The sequence below is a fragment of the Chinchilla lanigera genome, unplaced genomic scaffold (genome assembly GCF_000276665.1).
Source record: "Chinchilla lanigera isolate Chin_1 unplaced genomic scaffold, ChiLan1.0 scaffold00152, whole genome shotgun sequence".
In the NCBI taxonomy this organism is placed as follows: domain Eukaryota; kingdom Metazoa; phylum Chordata; class Mammalia; order Rodentia; family Chinchillidae; genus Chinchilla; species Chinchilla lanigera.
In genome coordinates, this window is record NW_004955553.1 from 255,114 (window position 1) to 271,339 (window position 16,226).

The window sequence follows — 16,226 nt, forward strand, 5'->3', positions numbered from 1 at the left end:
TCTCTGTCCTGCCTCTCATTTGCGCCAAAGGAAAAAACCTTACACCAACCATAAATAAAACTAGGAATATTTTTTTCTTTTTTTTTTTTTTTATTTAGTTATTTATTTATTTTGGAGACAGGGTCTCACTATGCAGTTCAGGCTGGCCTTGAGCTTACTTTGTAGCCGAAGCTGGTCTTGAACTCACAATGATCCTCCTGCCTCAGCTTCCCAAGTGCTGGGATTACTGATTGCACCACCACACCTGGCTTATCTTAATACTGTTATGTCTTATTTTCTACTTCTGTACAAAAAGTATGGATTAAAGCACGTTTTAAAAATTTCATTTAACCTGGGTTGTTTGAACATAAATGGTAAGACACATACATAAAATATTGGATACATACATACCAATATCTTTTTATCTTTTTCAGGAAAAAGATGAGTGATATTCGGCCCAAAATGGAAGTGTGTCCTTATTGTAAGAAGCCATTTAAACGATTAAAGTCCCATTTGCCATACTGTAAGATGATAGGACCAACCATTCCTACTGATCAAAAAGTTTCTCAGTTGAAGCCATCTACCCATCCACATGCTAAAAAAGTGAAGGAGCTGATCAGAGACTTGACTGAACCTAAAGGGAAAGAATTTAAGACAAAGAATGAGGAAAGAAATACCAAATTGAGACTGCACAAACCAAGACAAACAATTGCTTCCTGTCCACAACCAGCTGTTGGCTTGGAAAGAGCAAGTACTACAAAGACAGATACAGACATCAAAGATCAAAATCAGTTTGCCTTCAAAATGTTACAACATACTGAACCAAAGATTACTTCCCAAGGGGAAACTAAAGCTCAGTTTTATGCATCAAATGACAATTCTAAACGAGAACTTGCCAAAGATATGCCTGAATCAGAGGAAAGTAGGTATAATCCTTCAGAAACAGAAGCATTGTTACTGGCTGACTCAGTGGGACCTTCTCTGTTGAATCAAGATAGGAAATATTCCTCAGCTGTACCTAATAATGCACAAGCCACGTCTGCAAATTTGAAAGTGGACACAGTTGACCCCCAAAGACAGGGGCTTCTAGTAAAACCACTAGATATGCCTACTGGTGATAGCCATCAGTCTCCAAGGAATCTCACTCATAGGGCTCAAAAAATAACAGTAGCAGTGTTAAGCAAGGAGAGAGATTCCAAAGGTAGAGATCACCTCTCAGGAATCTTCACTGGTGTTGAAGACACTGAGACTCGGGAAAAGAACTCAGAATCACTCATGGTAGGCCCTCACATGAGCCCGTTAGCTAAAACCCGAGTTGAGAAGAGTAAAGAAAAAGGACTTGGGCTTGGAGTAGAGAGGTGTGGGAGCAAAGGAAATGCAGAGAAAAATAGAACTGAAACAGAGACGCAGAAGTGGGATTCTGTCAGCCATAGCTCTAAGAACGGCAGCTCTGGTGATTCAGCCACAGAAGAGAAATTGAAAGATGAAGGTCCACTTTTACATTTGTTCAGTCCACCTGAGGCAGCTTACAGTGAGTTTCTTCCTGCATTGCAGTCAGATAATCGAAGTCTTTCCTCTCTGGCTACAGCATCTCTTCAAGAAGAGAAAGCAGAATTCTGTAGTCATAACCAAGTTCCACTAAGGGAAAGTAAGGAACAAGGGTCTCTGGAGCTCAAATCTGGCTGTCAGCCCAAGACTTTACGTACTAGGTACCAGCAATCTACGTATTCTGCCCAGCATTACCTTTCTAAAAGCGCCTTTGTTAATGATGGTGCCATAGACAGAAAGACTCTTCCCAGCTCCATGGGGCTGGAGTGGTTTCCAGAGCTTTATTCTGGCTATCTTGGACTAGGAATATTGGCAGGGAAGCCTCAGTATTGGCCTTCAATGGCCCAGAAGCGTCAGCTCAGCGGTCCTCAGTGGGGAAGTTTCTCACAAGGTAAAGCTTATTCTCAGGGACCTTCCAGCCTGTCCATAATGCTTTGTGCTTTTGGAATAGGGGTCAGAATACTAATATTTTCATCATGTAGCTTATTTTCTTGTAGGCACTATAAAAGTCCAGTGGACTTAGAATTGTGAAAACATTCCTTCTTGTTCCTAGGATCAGGTTGCTCCTAGTTATGGTTTAGTAGATGGATATTCAAACTGAACAGACTTGCAAAAAAAAAGCACAGACTTGAACATTCAGTCAGGACCAGATTAGACAGGAAATGGGTTCCGGGTTTATGATAAAATGCAACACCTAGAAATTTAGCAGGGAAGGTACGAACAGAAGCTATTTGTGGAGTTGGGAATAGGATAGGGTTAAAACTGGCCAGGTGACAATGGTAGTCAAGACAGATGGAATTGGAGCCTGAGGAGATAAACCAGTAAAGGTCAAGGACAAGAAATGCAGAAATAGAGGCTGTGGCAAAAAGGATATAGAAGTCTACGCACTAAGATTACAACTAGGCCACAGAGAGCAGGACCCAAGAACAGCCAGAGATTGAGCCTTGAGACCTGAAAGGTTAGGTAAGAAGGACTTGGAGAGAGAGGCTGGGCATTGAAACTGTCTGCAGGTGTCAGTGTGTCTCTGCAGAAGCTTTTTACATGCTCCTGGCTGATAACTAAAATACGTGAACGGAAGAGGCTGGCTCAAGTAGGAGCCAGAAGGTTCCTGACAGGCATTTTAAGTGCAATAGTCTCATTTTTTCCTGCTGAATCTTATCTTTAGTTACTGAATTACTTTTCTGGTTATAATATGTAAAGTTTCATCATTTTGCTCACCAGGAAGGTGCGGGTGGGAGTTGATTTTTTTAAAGACTTTATAGGGACATGAAGAGCACCTTTGTATTTCTAGTGTAGTAGTCTCTGTTGCTTTCAGGCTTATTTTGACAGGACACCTGTAACAACTTGGAATTAGTTTGCTCCTGAAAAGCTGATCTTACGTCTTCCTAAAAGGAGTTTTTCTCTTTCTGGTGTATTTTGCAGGTCACATATGATATGATCACACATTCCTTGAGGCCCTTTTGTCTGGTCTCAAAAGCATTTTGCCTTTTTTAATTTTAATTTTTCCCTCAACCCCAGCTCAGTGCTGGGAATTGAATCTAGAGCCTTGGTGCTGAACTACAAGCTAACCTGTTAATATTTTTTGAAATATGATCTTGCTAAGTTGCCCAAGCTGAGTGATCCTCCTGCCTCAGCTACTCTGGAATCTAAAGCAAAAGAATCCTAAATTCAAGGCTAGCCCGAACAACTTAGGGAGACCTTGTCTTAAACTAAAAAATTTAGGAAGGCTGGTGAGATAGGTCAGTGATAGGGCACTTGCCTGGCATATGTGAGGCCATGCATTCAATCCCCAGTACCTCGTCAAAAAGCATTTCTTTGGAATTATAATTGTCCATTACTTGGTCCTTTTTTGTTTGGTTGGTGTTTGTTTGGTACTAGGGATTGAACTTAGGCCCTCCTGTGTGCTAATAAGCTTGTAGTCTGCCATTGTGCTATACCCCCACCCACTAATTATTCTTTTCTAGTGGCTTTCAGCGCAGTATATATTAAGGAAAGTATTGCTAGCTAAAGCTACATTTTCCTCAACTACCTCAGTAGACACAGGTTTTTCCACAAATGAGCCTAACATCTAGACTTTTTGTGCAAAAGTTGTAGTCTCTGGATCAAACTTCTCCATGTGAAACACAGACTTAGTAATTTTAATGTTTGTGTTCCTGAGCAGTTTTTGGAGTACTTCCATCTCTATTTTGCAAATCATGAAACAGGCACAGAAAGTATGTGATTTGCCCAAGGTTATACTGCCAGTAAATGTAGAATTGTAAGTAGAACCTAGTCTCCTGGGGCCTAGGTTGACGCTTTTCACCTAAGCCTGATTGTGGAAGTACACCATAATGAGAATAGTGTCCTACTTCTTGGAGTTTTTCAGTTGCTTACACACGTACTTATTCCATGATAAATCTTTCTAGCAAATAGAAGGACTTCTTTATTTTCTGTTCTTTTGTAGTGCTAAGAAGTATCCTTGATACAGCCACCTTTTTTGGGGGGGGGTCTTTTTGAGACAGGGTCTCATTATGCAGTTCAGGCTGACCTTGAACTGACTTTGTAATCCAGGCTGGTCTCAAACTCCCAGTGATCCTCCTGCCTCAGCCTCCCAGGTGCTGGGATTACAGGCTTGTGTCACCATTCATGGCCTCATTTTAGAGGAAAAAAAGAAAAGATTAGTGTTTATCAGTGATGACTTTTACACCTTATATAGTGTTTGATTTAATGCTCATGGAAGCTCTGAGGTGGTACTACTGCCCCACACTCGTATATAAGAGGAACCTGAGCCTCAGACATCTGAAGTGACTTGTTCAGATTTATATAGTATGTGATAGTCAGGATTCAAATCCAGGCCCATCCAGGCATGGTAGTACATACCTGTATCTTCCACACTTAAGAGGCTGAGGCAGGAGGATTGCTGTGAGTTCAAAGCCAGCCTGAACTGCATAGTGAAACCCTGTCTCAGCAAGACCAAAAACCATGCCCACCTGACTCTTCTGTCTGTGATCTTTAAACTCTACCTGTAGAGTAGTTAGTGGTCAGTATCTTATTTGATATGTTATTAGTGAATTCATTTCACTTAAATGGATCCCAAGATAACAGTAATAAATGATACATAACATCAAATCACCAGTCTCATGAGACAGAATATGGGGAACAAATAGAATTTTTCCTTCAACAAGAATTAATTCCTAGCCAGGCATGGTGGCACACACCTGTGATCCCAGCACTCAGGAGGCTGAGGCAGGAGAGTTGCTGTGAGTTCGAGGTCAGCCTCAGCTACATAACAAGACCCTTGGCTCAAAAAAAAAAACAAAAAGAATTCCTAAATAGTGGCTAGAAACTATATAGTATTGTGATTAGATTGGTACTTCTTTATCAGTCAGGTCTAGTCATCATAGGGCCCCTGCCTCTGTTAACTGAGAAAGTATTAGAAGTTGGATCCAGGATTAATGTTCAGACTTTGATGCTATTAATTGATGAACAGAAGCTGCTAGGACAGTGGTGGCAAACCTGGTGGCAAACCTATGGCATGTGTGTGGCAGCAGGCTGTTTCTATCATTGAAAGCTCTAAAAGATTCACTATCACTGCTTTAGGATAGCAGTTAAGGTCACGACTTGGTCCCTTGGCTGGCAAAGGATCAGCAGGGCCACCTCAGTCTATAAGAATTGAAAAGTAATGTCCTTATCGACTCAAAAATCCTTGTAATTTCACTAGGAAATGGCTACCTCCAATGACTGCAAATTAAAGTTGAACTTTCATGGAGTCCTACACAAGAGCATGGGCTGTGCCCTCCCTTGCTTAGATAAGATTTTGAGGTCACTTTCCCTCCTCTCAGGAAGCCAATTCCTTCTTTCCATGCTTCAAGACAGGGCCAGTGGGCAGTAATCATTGAGTTCACTGTCAGGCCATGATACTTTCAAGATTAACTAGGTTTTCTCAGGTCGTCCTTATACTAGGCTTGGGAGATTGGTGATATGGCCTGTTACAGGTGAGGACCCTGAGTTTCAGAGAAGAAAAATAACTTTCTGACATCAATTTCAGCTAGCAGCACCTCACACTACCTATCAGTCATTGCCTCGCTTGTCCGAGAAGCATTTCTTAGTCTGTGGGCTTCAGGATCATGTCAGATGTGTTTCTAACATCAGGATACCCATCCCAGGAGATTGCCCTCATCCGTCAGGGCAGCTGAGGTGACATGAGTCCAGCCCACCAGATGAGGTTGGCTCCTAGGCTTTGAGAGATACAAAAGACTTGACATTTGGGTGAAGCAGCATAGAACTTCCTTAAAAGAAAATGGATGTGTTTCGGTAGCCTGGAATAGGAAGTGCCAAAGCAGACCAGTGAGGAAGGCACTGGGGCTAGGGTTAGTCAACCAAGAATAAGAACTCAAGCGGAGTCTGCTGCCACAGGCCTGTAACCCCAGCACTCTGGTAGGCTGAGGCAGAAGGATCATAAGTTCAAGCCCAGCTTGGGCAATTTAATGATTTACTAAGATCCTGTCTCAAAATGTTTAAAAGGCTGGGGATGTAGCTTGGTGTGAAGACCCTGGGTTCAGTCACAAGCACTTCAACAACGACAAAATGAAATTCAGAATTTAAGTACCAAGAGATTCTATGCTTTCAGCAGTCGAAGTTGGCATTCCTTGTGCAGATGAAGTCTGTTGGAGCCCTCATGGCCTTGAAACGTACAGGGCTGTAAGTTGTTGTCAGAGTCTTTGCAGACTTCTGGGTACCTTGGCTTTTGGGACTTGTAATTTAAGAGAGATCTGTGTCCTTGCTTTCCAAACCTGGGCAATTACTTTCCATCCTCAGCTCCACCCAAAAAATTAATTAATTTTGCATGGTGCATTTTAAAGATTCCAAGGCATCCCCCAGAGACTGATTCCAGCATCAGGTCCAGGAATTACTTTTTTAAACAGCCCTTAGATGCTTCTGAAGAGCAGCTGCATTTGAGAACACTGATCTAAGGGATGATACTGAAGCAGGCACCTCAGGCCCAGCAGGGGAACGTTTCCCAACAAACTGGGGAAACGGGAAGAGGCTAATTTGAGATAGACATAGTTCATCGAACTGCAAAGAGCAAAACTTGGCCAGTGGGGATGCAAAAAGATAAAGTGAGAAAGTTTGAAAGGGTCATGACTTTTTTAAAAGGCCAAGAACTGGCTCGATAAAAGCTGTTCTTTGATGCTCAGATGAGATTTCTGTCAGTAGGGTAGCTGCAGAGAAAGGGCTCCATCTAGTTAGGATTAGAGTGAGCAGGTTAATGACAATCCTGGACTAAGGCCACTGCCAGCCAGGGACTGTGAGAAGAGAATGTTTTAGATCACAGCACAGCTTCAGGCATCAGCCAAAATATGAATGTGAGTTGTGTGCAGCAGGGTAAAGGAGGAGTTAGGTTGTACCTCCGGGATTCTGACCAGACAGGAAGGACAAGAGAAAGCTTGGAGGTTGCCTGGGAGTGGAGTTGTATTAGAGAATGGAGCCTTTGTCTGCAGGTTTAGCCCCAAAGCAGGGTTCAGGATATGAGGATATTGATACTGGCAGATGAAAACAAGGCAGTGTGCGTCTAGGAGGTAAGGCAGCAGGGGTGAGGGGAGGATGCTATCAGCAGTCCTGGATGCACAGTGGGAACCCAGGCAGCATGTAAGGGACACAGCCCAGAACCAGTGTGCCTGGGTGGTAGGCAAGAAAAACATGGAAACAGGTATTGCAGGCCTATGGGAACCTCTCCCCAGAGGGATCCTTCTGCCTCAGCCTACCAGAGTGCTGGGGTTACAGGCCTGTGGCACCAGACTCAGCTTGAGTTCTTATTCTTGGTTGACTAACCCTAGCCCCAGTGCCTTCCTCACTTGTCTGCTTTGGCACTTCCTATTCCTCTGCTTCCTGTATGATCCTAGATCAGGGACTCACCCGGTGCCATTCACATAGGTTTGCCTGAACCTATAGGTGGGAATAAATAAGCCCAGCTGACTGAAGGATAGCAAGTCCAAGGAGCCACATGGTTCCTGACACTGCTGATAAGGCAGGTGCACAGTTGCAGGTTTCATGAGGTCACACTTTTTAACTAAGAGACCAATGTTTGCCTTGCAGGAGCTAATCTATGTAAGTTTTTAGAAATCATCCTAGTTCATTGTTATTTAATATAATGATCATTTGTTAGTGTTTTATATCCGCAGCAACTTTTATCACACTTGCTAAACCTGTCAACAATAATTGCTTAAGTTATCCTTTTTTTTTTAACAAGCCAAACCAATACCAGGGAACCATTGGTAATAGAGCTTACTTGCCTGTATTAAAAATTGAAAAAATAATCAGGGAGATCGGTTTTATCTCCTTTTATAGTTAAGGAACCTGAGTCCCCATTGCCAAAAACAAACAAAAAGATTGAATCACCCCCACCCCTTCCCCTAAATTGTCTGGGCTGCGCTTGAACTTGATATTCTTTTGCCTTGGTCTCTCAGAGTGTTGGTTTGTTTTTTTGTTTGTTTTTTTTTGTTGTTGTTGTTGTTTTTGGTTTTTCTCCGGTACCGGGAACCGAACTCATGACCTTGCGCTTGCCAGGCAGGCGCTTTTGCCGCTGAGCTAAATCCCCAGCCCCAGAGTGTTGGGAATTACAGGTGTACACCATCAAACTTGGCTAAGAATTTCATTCTTAGATTTGGGTTCCATCCACAAGGTAAATAATTTTTTATATATGCAAATAATTAATTTTTTAAAAGATCCACAATCTGGGAAGACTTGTGGTCCCAAGCATTTCAGGTGAGGGATACTTAATATGAAGTATGAAGTCATGCTTTTTGCTTGTTTTGCAGCTGGTAGAACTTATGTGTAATGCATTTGGTTAAGCATGTGCACACAAATCAGATGATCTGGACAGTGTATTCACCAATCAGAAATGAATATTGGGTCCTGATTGCCAGTGGCTCCCTCAGTCAGAAACTTTTTTTGACTTGGAGCAGATTTAGCTGTCAACACTTAGTAAAAATTCAATGCAGAGATGGTTAATCCACCTATTTAGAATATCCTTTTCCTTCGGCCCAGCAATGGGAACCTGTACTGAATGTTGGGGAAGAGGGTGAATTTATACGAATATCACAGTGACCTCTGTTTGGAACCTTAGTTCCCTTGTTGGAAAGAAGTTCAACTGATCTAAAGAGTTTGGAACCCCCAACCAGGCTTGCAATCTCCAACTTCCCTCTAATGAGGCTCTTGGGAGCTGTGCAAAAAGGTGAGGCTAGGGGCTGGGGATTTAGCTCAGCGGCAAAGCACCTGCCTGGCAAGCGCAAGGTCGTGAGTTCGGTTCCCGGTACCGGACAAAAACAAAACAAAACAAAAAAAATAATAAAAGGCACAAGTTGAAAATATTTTTTTTTAAAAAAAGGTGAGGCTAGAGTTTCTGACAGTTGGTTTCTGTTGCTGGCTGTAGGCATTTGGAGAAGCTTCTCTTACCATAGACTGTTAAAAGTGAGGAGAAGGAAAAGAGAATAATGGTTTTTGTCTTCTGTTTTCATTTTGTAGTTGGGCATCATTAGAAGTATCAAAGCTAATATAGCAGCATCTACCATTTGTTGGACAACTTTTAATGTTTAATACCTACCCCTGCCTCTCGCACACCTACCCCCAACCCCTCCTGCCCATTTTGATCATGCCTCCTCCCACAGCCAGGAGGATGCTAAATCTTGGTTTAACCAATTGCATTAGTCTCTACCCCACTGAAGATTGTAACCCACCTCCCAAATAAGAGGATAAGTAATTTGAATTTGTTAAAGTCTTCTGGATTCTAGCTTTTTCATCTGCCTAAACTATGTCTCTTGGATATGTATGTGTGTGTGAATTCTCTGAGTTAGAATTCTATCAACCAGGCTAAGTGGGATAGCTTCAATAATGTAGATAATGGCCACATTCTGGGTCAGTATAACAATTAGACATGTTTCTTTTTGGGCAGGCTGGGTCCGGTGCAACACCACCATAAAGAAGAGTGGAGTTGGCGGCATCACGATGCTCTTTACTGGGTACTTCATCCTGTGCTGTAGCTGGAGCTTCAAGCATCTGAGTAAGCCTTTTTACATTTTAGCCTAAATTACGGGTGACATCCCAGTACAGAGACTCCAAGGGATTAGCAGAACGGCTTTTCCTCTTAGTTTTGCAGTATCTGAAATGACCTAGTGAATGAACTATTATCTGAGGCACTGGGAGTTTTATTAGAGGTTTTGTTTATAATAGCCTTTGGAAGATTTGACTAGAATTTACATAATTGCCCTTATGATCCATTTTATGTTGTCACCGGTGGTCTGTTTTCTCTCGTCAGCTGTTTCCCTGCCAGAGGAAAGGTGTTCTCCTTGGTCCAGAAGAATTTAATTTTAGCAGTGAAACTAAATGGTTCTGTACCACAAGAAAGGAGGAAAGAACACTTGTCATTTGTTAATGTTCTAAGACTTACAGCTCTTAATCTACTTCTGACAGCTCAGAGCAAACACCCTTCTAATTATGAGATTCAGCTTACACCAAACCTTAACATAAGGAAAATGCTGGAGTTTAATTTTTTAGTTCAAGATAATGTTAAAATATCATATTATAAAAACAGATCTTAATTTTTTTTAAAAAAAGTAGTTTATAGGAAGCTATCAAAAAATTCCAGCGTTTTCCTTTCTCTTTCAATTTTTACTTTTGGTGGCACTAGAGACCCGAATGCAGGCCCTTACACTGAACTACATTCCCAGTGTTTTATTTTTTATTTCGAGACAGGGTCTTGCTAAGTTGCCCAGGCTGAACTAAAACTTGCAGTGGTGCTGCTCAGCCTCTCAGGGTGCTAGGATTACAGTCACATGCCACCCTTTCCACAATTTAGAAAGGAAAAAAAATTTAGACATTTTCAGATTGAAACTTTGAAGTGCAAAAGGCTAATAGCGTAACCTTGGACAGTAAAGGCCAATGTAAGTCAGAAACTGAAGGAAGGTTTTTTAAAAAGAAATCAAGATTGGAGCCAGGTGTGGTAGTGCATGCCTATAATCCCAGCATTTGGCAGGCTGAGGCAGGAGGATTGCTACGGAGTTTGAGGACAACCTGGGCCAGTCTGAACTGTATAGCAAGACCCTGTCTCAAAAAACATTGGGTATTTTTGACTAGAATTATGCCAGGTGAATAGGAGGGCAGGTTACCCAGCAGGAATAGGGCCCCAGAGCCCCTATATTTTGAGTTGAAAGACGTATCCGCCAGCTCTTATGTAAGGCACCTAGCCTTTGGTGAAATTGGAATCTCTACATGAATGGAGAGGCCCAAAAGCAAGATTTATTTCTCCCAGAGAAAATGGTTCCTCTTAGGACTGTATGACTCCAAAAGGGATTATGTAGTTGATAGTTGGTATTTTTAAGTAGATATTTGGTAGATACTGTATTCTTCACATCTATCTATAGTTCAAGACTGAAGTGGGGGCTGGGGATTTAGCTCAGCGGCAAAAGCGCCTGCCTGGCAAGCGCAAGGTCGTGAGTTCAGTTCCCAGTACCGGAAAAAAACCAAAAAAAAAAAAAAGACTGAAGTGGAACAAAAACTTATTGTGCGTGAGACTGTTTCTAAATTTATAAAACAAAGCCAAGCATGGTGGCGCACACCTGTAATCCCAGCACTCAGAAGGCTGAGGCAAGAGGATTGGTACAAGTTCGAAGCCAGTTTGGGCTACAAAGTGAGTTCAAGGACAGCCTGAACTGCATAGTGAAACCCTGTCTCCAAAAAAAGCCAAAAATAAATAAATAAATGTATAAAACAAGAATATACTAATTGGGGAGTGGGAGGGCATTCAGCACTAGAGTACCTGCCTAGCATGCCTGAGGCCCAGGGTTCATTCCTTAGCACGACTAGAAAAAAATTGCCAGATGTTGACACTTTCTTAGTTCCCCAAATCAATAAAGCAAGAACATAAAAAAATGATCTATATGGGTGAAAGGTAGAAACGGTCAGTACAAGTGGCCACTTAGATCCTTACATTGGTCTCTGTTTGTCCAAAGAGCTGCATCGCTGGCATAAGTAATATTGACCTGGACGCCACTTAAAGCTCTGGACGCACAAGGGCAGCGCGGTGGAGACAGCAGCAGTGCAGGTTGAGCACTTTATATTTGTACTGGGACAGGGAAAGGATGTATACAGAATAAACACTAGAATCTAAACCAGTTACACAGAAAGGAAATTTTTTATTAAGGTGGACAGAGCTGGGTCTGTGTGAGTGTTTCTTTGGCTTGCTCTCAAAAGTGATTCATAGTTATTGGAAAAGAACAGTTTTGTTTAATCATAAAATTATTACTCAGCCCAGCATGGTGGTACACGCCTGTAATCTCAGCACTGGGGAGGCTGAGGCAGGAGGATTGCTGCGAGTTCAAGGCCAGCCTGGGCTACAGAGTGAGTTCAAGGCCTGCCTGAATTGCATAGTGAGACCATGCCTCAAAAAGACCAAAAAAAAAAAAAAAAAAAAAAAAAAAAAAAAAAAAGCTGGGTGTGGTGGCGCACATCTGTAATCCTAGCACTTGGGAGACAGGAGGATTGTTGCAAGTTTGAGACCAGCCTGGGCTACAAAGTGAGCTCAAGGCCATCCTGAACTGCATAGCAAGACCGTATCTCAGAAAGATAGATGGATAGATAGATAGATAGATAGATAGATAGATAGATAGATAGGAGACTAAAAATAAAAATAAAATTGTTACTCAAGAAGATAAGATGATAAAGTGTGCCATTTAAACTAAAAAACTTTCTCAACTTTCGTGAAAACTAGTAACTTTTTCTTGGTACTGGGAATCGAACTCAGGACCTTGCACTTGCCAGGCAGGTGCTGTGCCACTGAGCTATAGCCCTGATCCCCAAAACTAGTAACTTTTAAGTCTTTAAATTTTAATCTTGCTAAGATTTTAAATCTTAATCTGCAATCAATTTTAAATCTTTCTCCCTAAAATTGTTCTCTCAATCTTGGTGTCTTACTATTGGTCTGTAGAAGATAATAGACTACATAGATACTGATACAGGATAATTCCCGAATTGGCAGAGAATAAGCTTACCCGAGGCCTTAAGCAGATGCTGACAGGCGTGAGAAACAAAAGCACAGGCTGAAGGCCAGGTGGCAGAGGATTCTGGGAGAAACCCTTACAAACATTCCTACACATTTTTCTACACTGATTAAAATGAAATAGCACACCAAGCAGAATGTTAAAGGCACCTCATGTCTTCACTGAGCATAGTAGTGGGTACATGGCTTCCGTTTATCATCTCTTCCTGAGAACTTCAGAATCCCTCCCCATCTCTTCTCTGGAGTGTTCCTGAATGACTGAGGAAATCCTCTCAATTGCTTGGGGCTGGCTTGGGATGATGGGTTTTCTGGGCCTCGTCCACCTATCAGAGTATTCACTGTCTCTCAAATTTTTTGACTTTGGTCTTGGCCCCCCAGAGAGTAACATGGACACTTCAGAGAAAGCTTTGAGAAGCTTTGCCAGGCAGTGTGGGTGGACAGTGGTTTCTCCAAAGCCATTTCCATCAAGGAGTGGTTATGCATCACCCCCGCAGGACACATGCACTGTATCTCTCTCTATCAGCCTTTTCTCCTCCGTCAGAACCACAAGGAAACGCGTGCTGTCCTAAGGGCAGAGCCTGTTGTGCATTGCTTCCTTCTGTCTTCTTAGAACTTGGGGTTCTGGGGCTGCTGAATCTACCTTTCCTCATCCCACTCCCCTTCCCCTCTCTAAGTAGCCCTGGTGAGAGTAAGCAAAATCTGCAACAGATTCTTATGGCTAAGGAAAAGGTGTTCAGAAGTTAGCCCTCATAAGCTGGAATTCTCCCTATGGAAAGAATCCAAGGGAAAGAGTACTGCATGAGGTTGTGTTAATTTTACTAAGAACGTCATTGAATTGGCACCAAAAAAAAAAACCTTTTTTTTTTTTTTTCAAAAGGCTTCATGCCTATTTTCTGTAAAACACTTTGTGTTGTGTGCTGCCTCCCCCTCCCCCCATAGTAGAGATTGAGCCTGGGCCCTTTGTACTGGGCTACATCCCCAGCATTTTTCTACATTTTTTCAACAGAGTCTTACTAGTTGGCTAAGTTGTGAACCTCCTGCCTCAGCTTCCCAGAATGATGGGGCTGTAGGAGTATGCCACCATCCTAACTAAGTGCCTCCCTTGAAATGAGACATGTAGGGATTCTCTCCACATCTCTCCGTCTGTCTTCCAGGTCAGAAATTCTCAGGGTAGAAGGAATGAGAATGATCACTTGACAGTGTCCTCTTTCCCAGTCTCCTCAGCAAGGGGCAGCTGATGACTGCAGCCCACAGCCGAAATCCAGCCCCCTGCATGTCACAGATAGTCTTGTCGGAACACATCTCTGTACTCGGTGAAGTGTTTTCTATGACTTCCACACTATAGCAGCAGAGTTGAATCATTGCAACAGAGCCTATATGCTTGAAAAAGTGAGATACTACTCAGACCCTTCACAGAGTGACCTGTGCCCTAGAGGAATGTACCATCTTGTGTCATGTGTGAGAGTGAGGAAGAAGAGTAAAACATTTTTGGGTTAGGAAACAGTTAAGTAGAAGCCTTTCTTGCCTTGTCCTGTCTACCGTAGTATATTAGTGCTTCGTGTTGCTCCCTGAGCCACCCATAACATGTAAGTACAGAGATAGCACAAAGGGGTAGCACTTTTTATTAAGAAATTTATTAAGGAATTTTTATTAAGAAAAACTTTTATTAAGAAATTTTTTATTAAGAAATTTATATCTTGGGCTGGGGATTTAGCTCAGCGGCAAAGCGCCTGCCTGGCAAGCGCAAGGTCGTGAGTTTGGTTCCCGGTACCGGAGAAAAACCAAAAACAAAAAAAAAGAAAGAAATTTGTATCTTAGCTGTGTGTGGTGTACATACCTATAATCCCAGGACCCAGGAGGCTGAGGCAGGAGGATTGCCACAGGTTCAAGGCCAGCCTGAATTATATAGCAAGACCCTATCTCAAAAAAAAATTACTGTAAATAAACAAGTATCATTTTCATAATCAGAATGCTAACACAAAATGGAAAACTTTAATCACAATAAATATCCTGTATTCCTAAAAATGTGTTCCTTGAAGAATAGGACTGCTTAACGATCCACCAGTCTTAAAGGGGTATCACATTGCCACGTTTAAGGCAAAGGTGAATCGGGTGCGATGGCACACGCCTGTAATCCCAGCACTTAAGAGGCTTAGGCAGGAGGATCATTGCGAATTCAAGACCGGCCTGGGCTACATAGTGAGCTCAAGGCCAGCCTGAACTGCATAGCGAAACACTGTCTCAAAAAGACAAAAAAAGAAAAAGGACAGAGGTGAGAGCCTAAGAGCCTAAGAAGAGGGAGTTTGGGGCCAGCTAAGTGGGAGGCTGAGACAGTGGATCCTCAGTTCAAAGCCAGCCTCAGCAACTTAGTGAAACCCTGTCTAAAAAAGGAGTAGGTGATATAGCTCAGTGCTCCGAGTTCAATCCCTGTGACTACTTCTCAGTCATCAAGGAATACACCTGTCATCTCTAGTTTGCAGTGTGGGTGTAAGCTTGCCTCTGTTCATCTATGCAAGCATCCCACCAAGCCACTTGCATAGCCAGTCCCAATCCTGTACTGGATCAGACAGATGAACAGCTTCATCCAGAAAGCCCAGAGATGCCTCTCAACACTGGAGTGGTGACAAGTAAGACTGCGGGCTGCAGCAGCCAGTGTGCCTCAGGTGTCAGGCAGTGCAGCTGCTCCTTGTGACACTGAGGGAAAAGACTGCCTCTAATGTGATTTGCCTTTTAAACACTTAATTTTCTCTCAAAATCTTGCTCTTGCACTTCTGCGGCATTGGTGGGAGCTTCCTCGGGTAAGCAGCAATGGTAAGATTTTGCTTGCAGGGCGGCAGCTTGAACTCTTGAGCAAGTCTTCCCGCAGTGTGCCTAGAAAGTCAGCGTGAGTTCCATGCCGGCAATCCAGTCTGCCATCCCATCAACCTGTGGAAGAGTTATGACGGTCCTCAGGCCATCTTCGTCCTCAACAAGATTGGTGCTAAAAGTTAGAAATGTTGTAGGAGGCTGAGGCTCACAAGTTTGCGCCCACCCTGGGCCACTTGGCAAGACCCTGTCCCCAAATCTTCAGAAGGAGCCGGGGATACAGCTCAATGGCCCGGCACCTGCCTGGCAAGTGCAAGGTTCTGAGTTTGATTCCTGGTACAAAAAAAATTTTTCTTCAAAAAAGAGAAACAAAGGAAGACAGCATGCCTTAGCCTCCAGCTGAAACTTACATGCAAATGGATGAACCTACTTTTGCTTAGTCCTGAGTAATACTTGAAATACCGAGATTACAGGGAAACTTTTTCTAAACATTAAGATACTCAGCTATTAGACCGGTGCCATGGCACAGGCCGTAATCCCAGCTGCTTGGAAAGCAGAGACAGAGCAATTATAAGTTCAAAGCCAGCTTGAACAACTTTTACCCTGCCTCAAAATAAAAAGGACAGGGATATAGCTCCGTGGATATACCTCAGTGCTGAGCGTGCATGAGGCCTAGGAGTCCCATCTCTACCAAAAAAAAATGAAGGATCATTTTGTTATATTATCCACAGGATATTCTGTACTTTATGGAATCACTCTTCATAATAAAAGTGTTTTAAAAAATCAAAATACTCTCTGAGCTGATCATTTCCTCCTCTAACCCTCACCAATGAAGTGGTGGGTGTGTCCCTTGAAAGGTTAC

General features: G+C 42.7%; 1 protein-coding gene across 7 annotated transcripts in view; it reads left to right on the forward strand.

Annotated features, from left to right (window-relative positions):
* The window catches only part of LOC102003809 (chromosome unknown open reading frame, human C17orf80), a 77,237-nt gene that overhangs the window by 3,744 nt on the left and 57,267 nt on the right, over positions 1-16,226 (forward strand). For 3 of the 7 annotated variants that reach the window (XM_013508614.1, XM_005412222.2, XM_013508616.1), the window contains exons 3-4: positions 414-1,918; positions 9,458-9,565. In XM_013508614.1, the coding sequence (XP_013364068.1) occupies positions 421-1,918; positions 9,458-9,565 (1,606 nt within the window). In that variant the 5' untranslated portion in view covers positions 414-420. Of the gene's footprint in view, positions 1-413; positions 1,919-9,457; positions 9,566-9,820; positions 10,286-11,513; positions 11,882-15,388; positions 16,154-16,226 lie in introns of those variants that run through there. The other 4 variants (XM_013508615.1, XM_013508618.1, XM_013508617.1 and 1 more) reach the window with 4 other exon arrangements.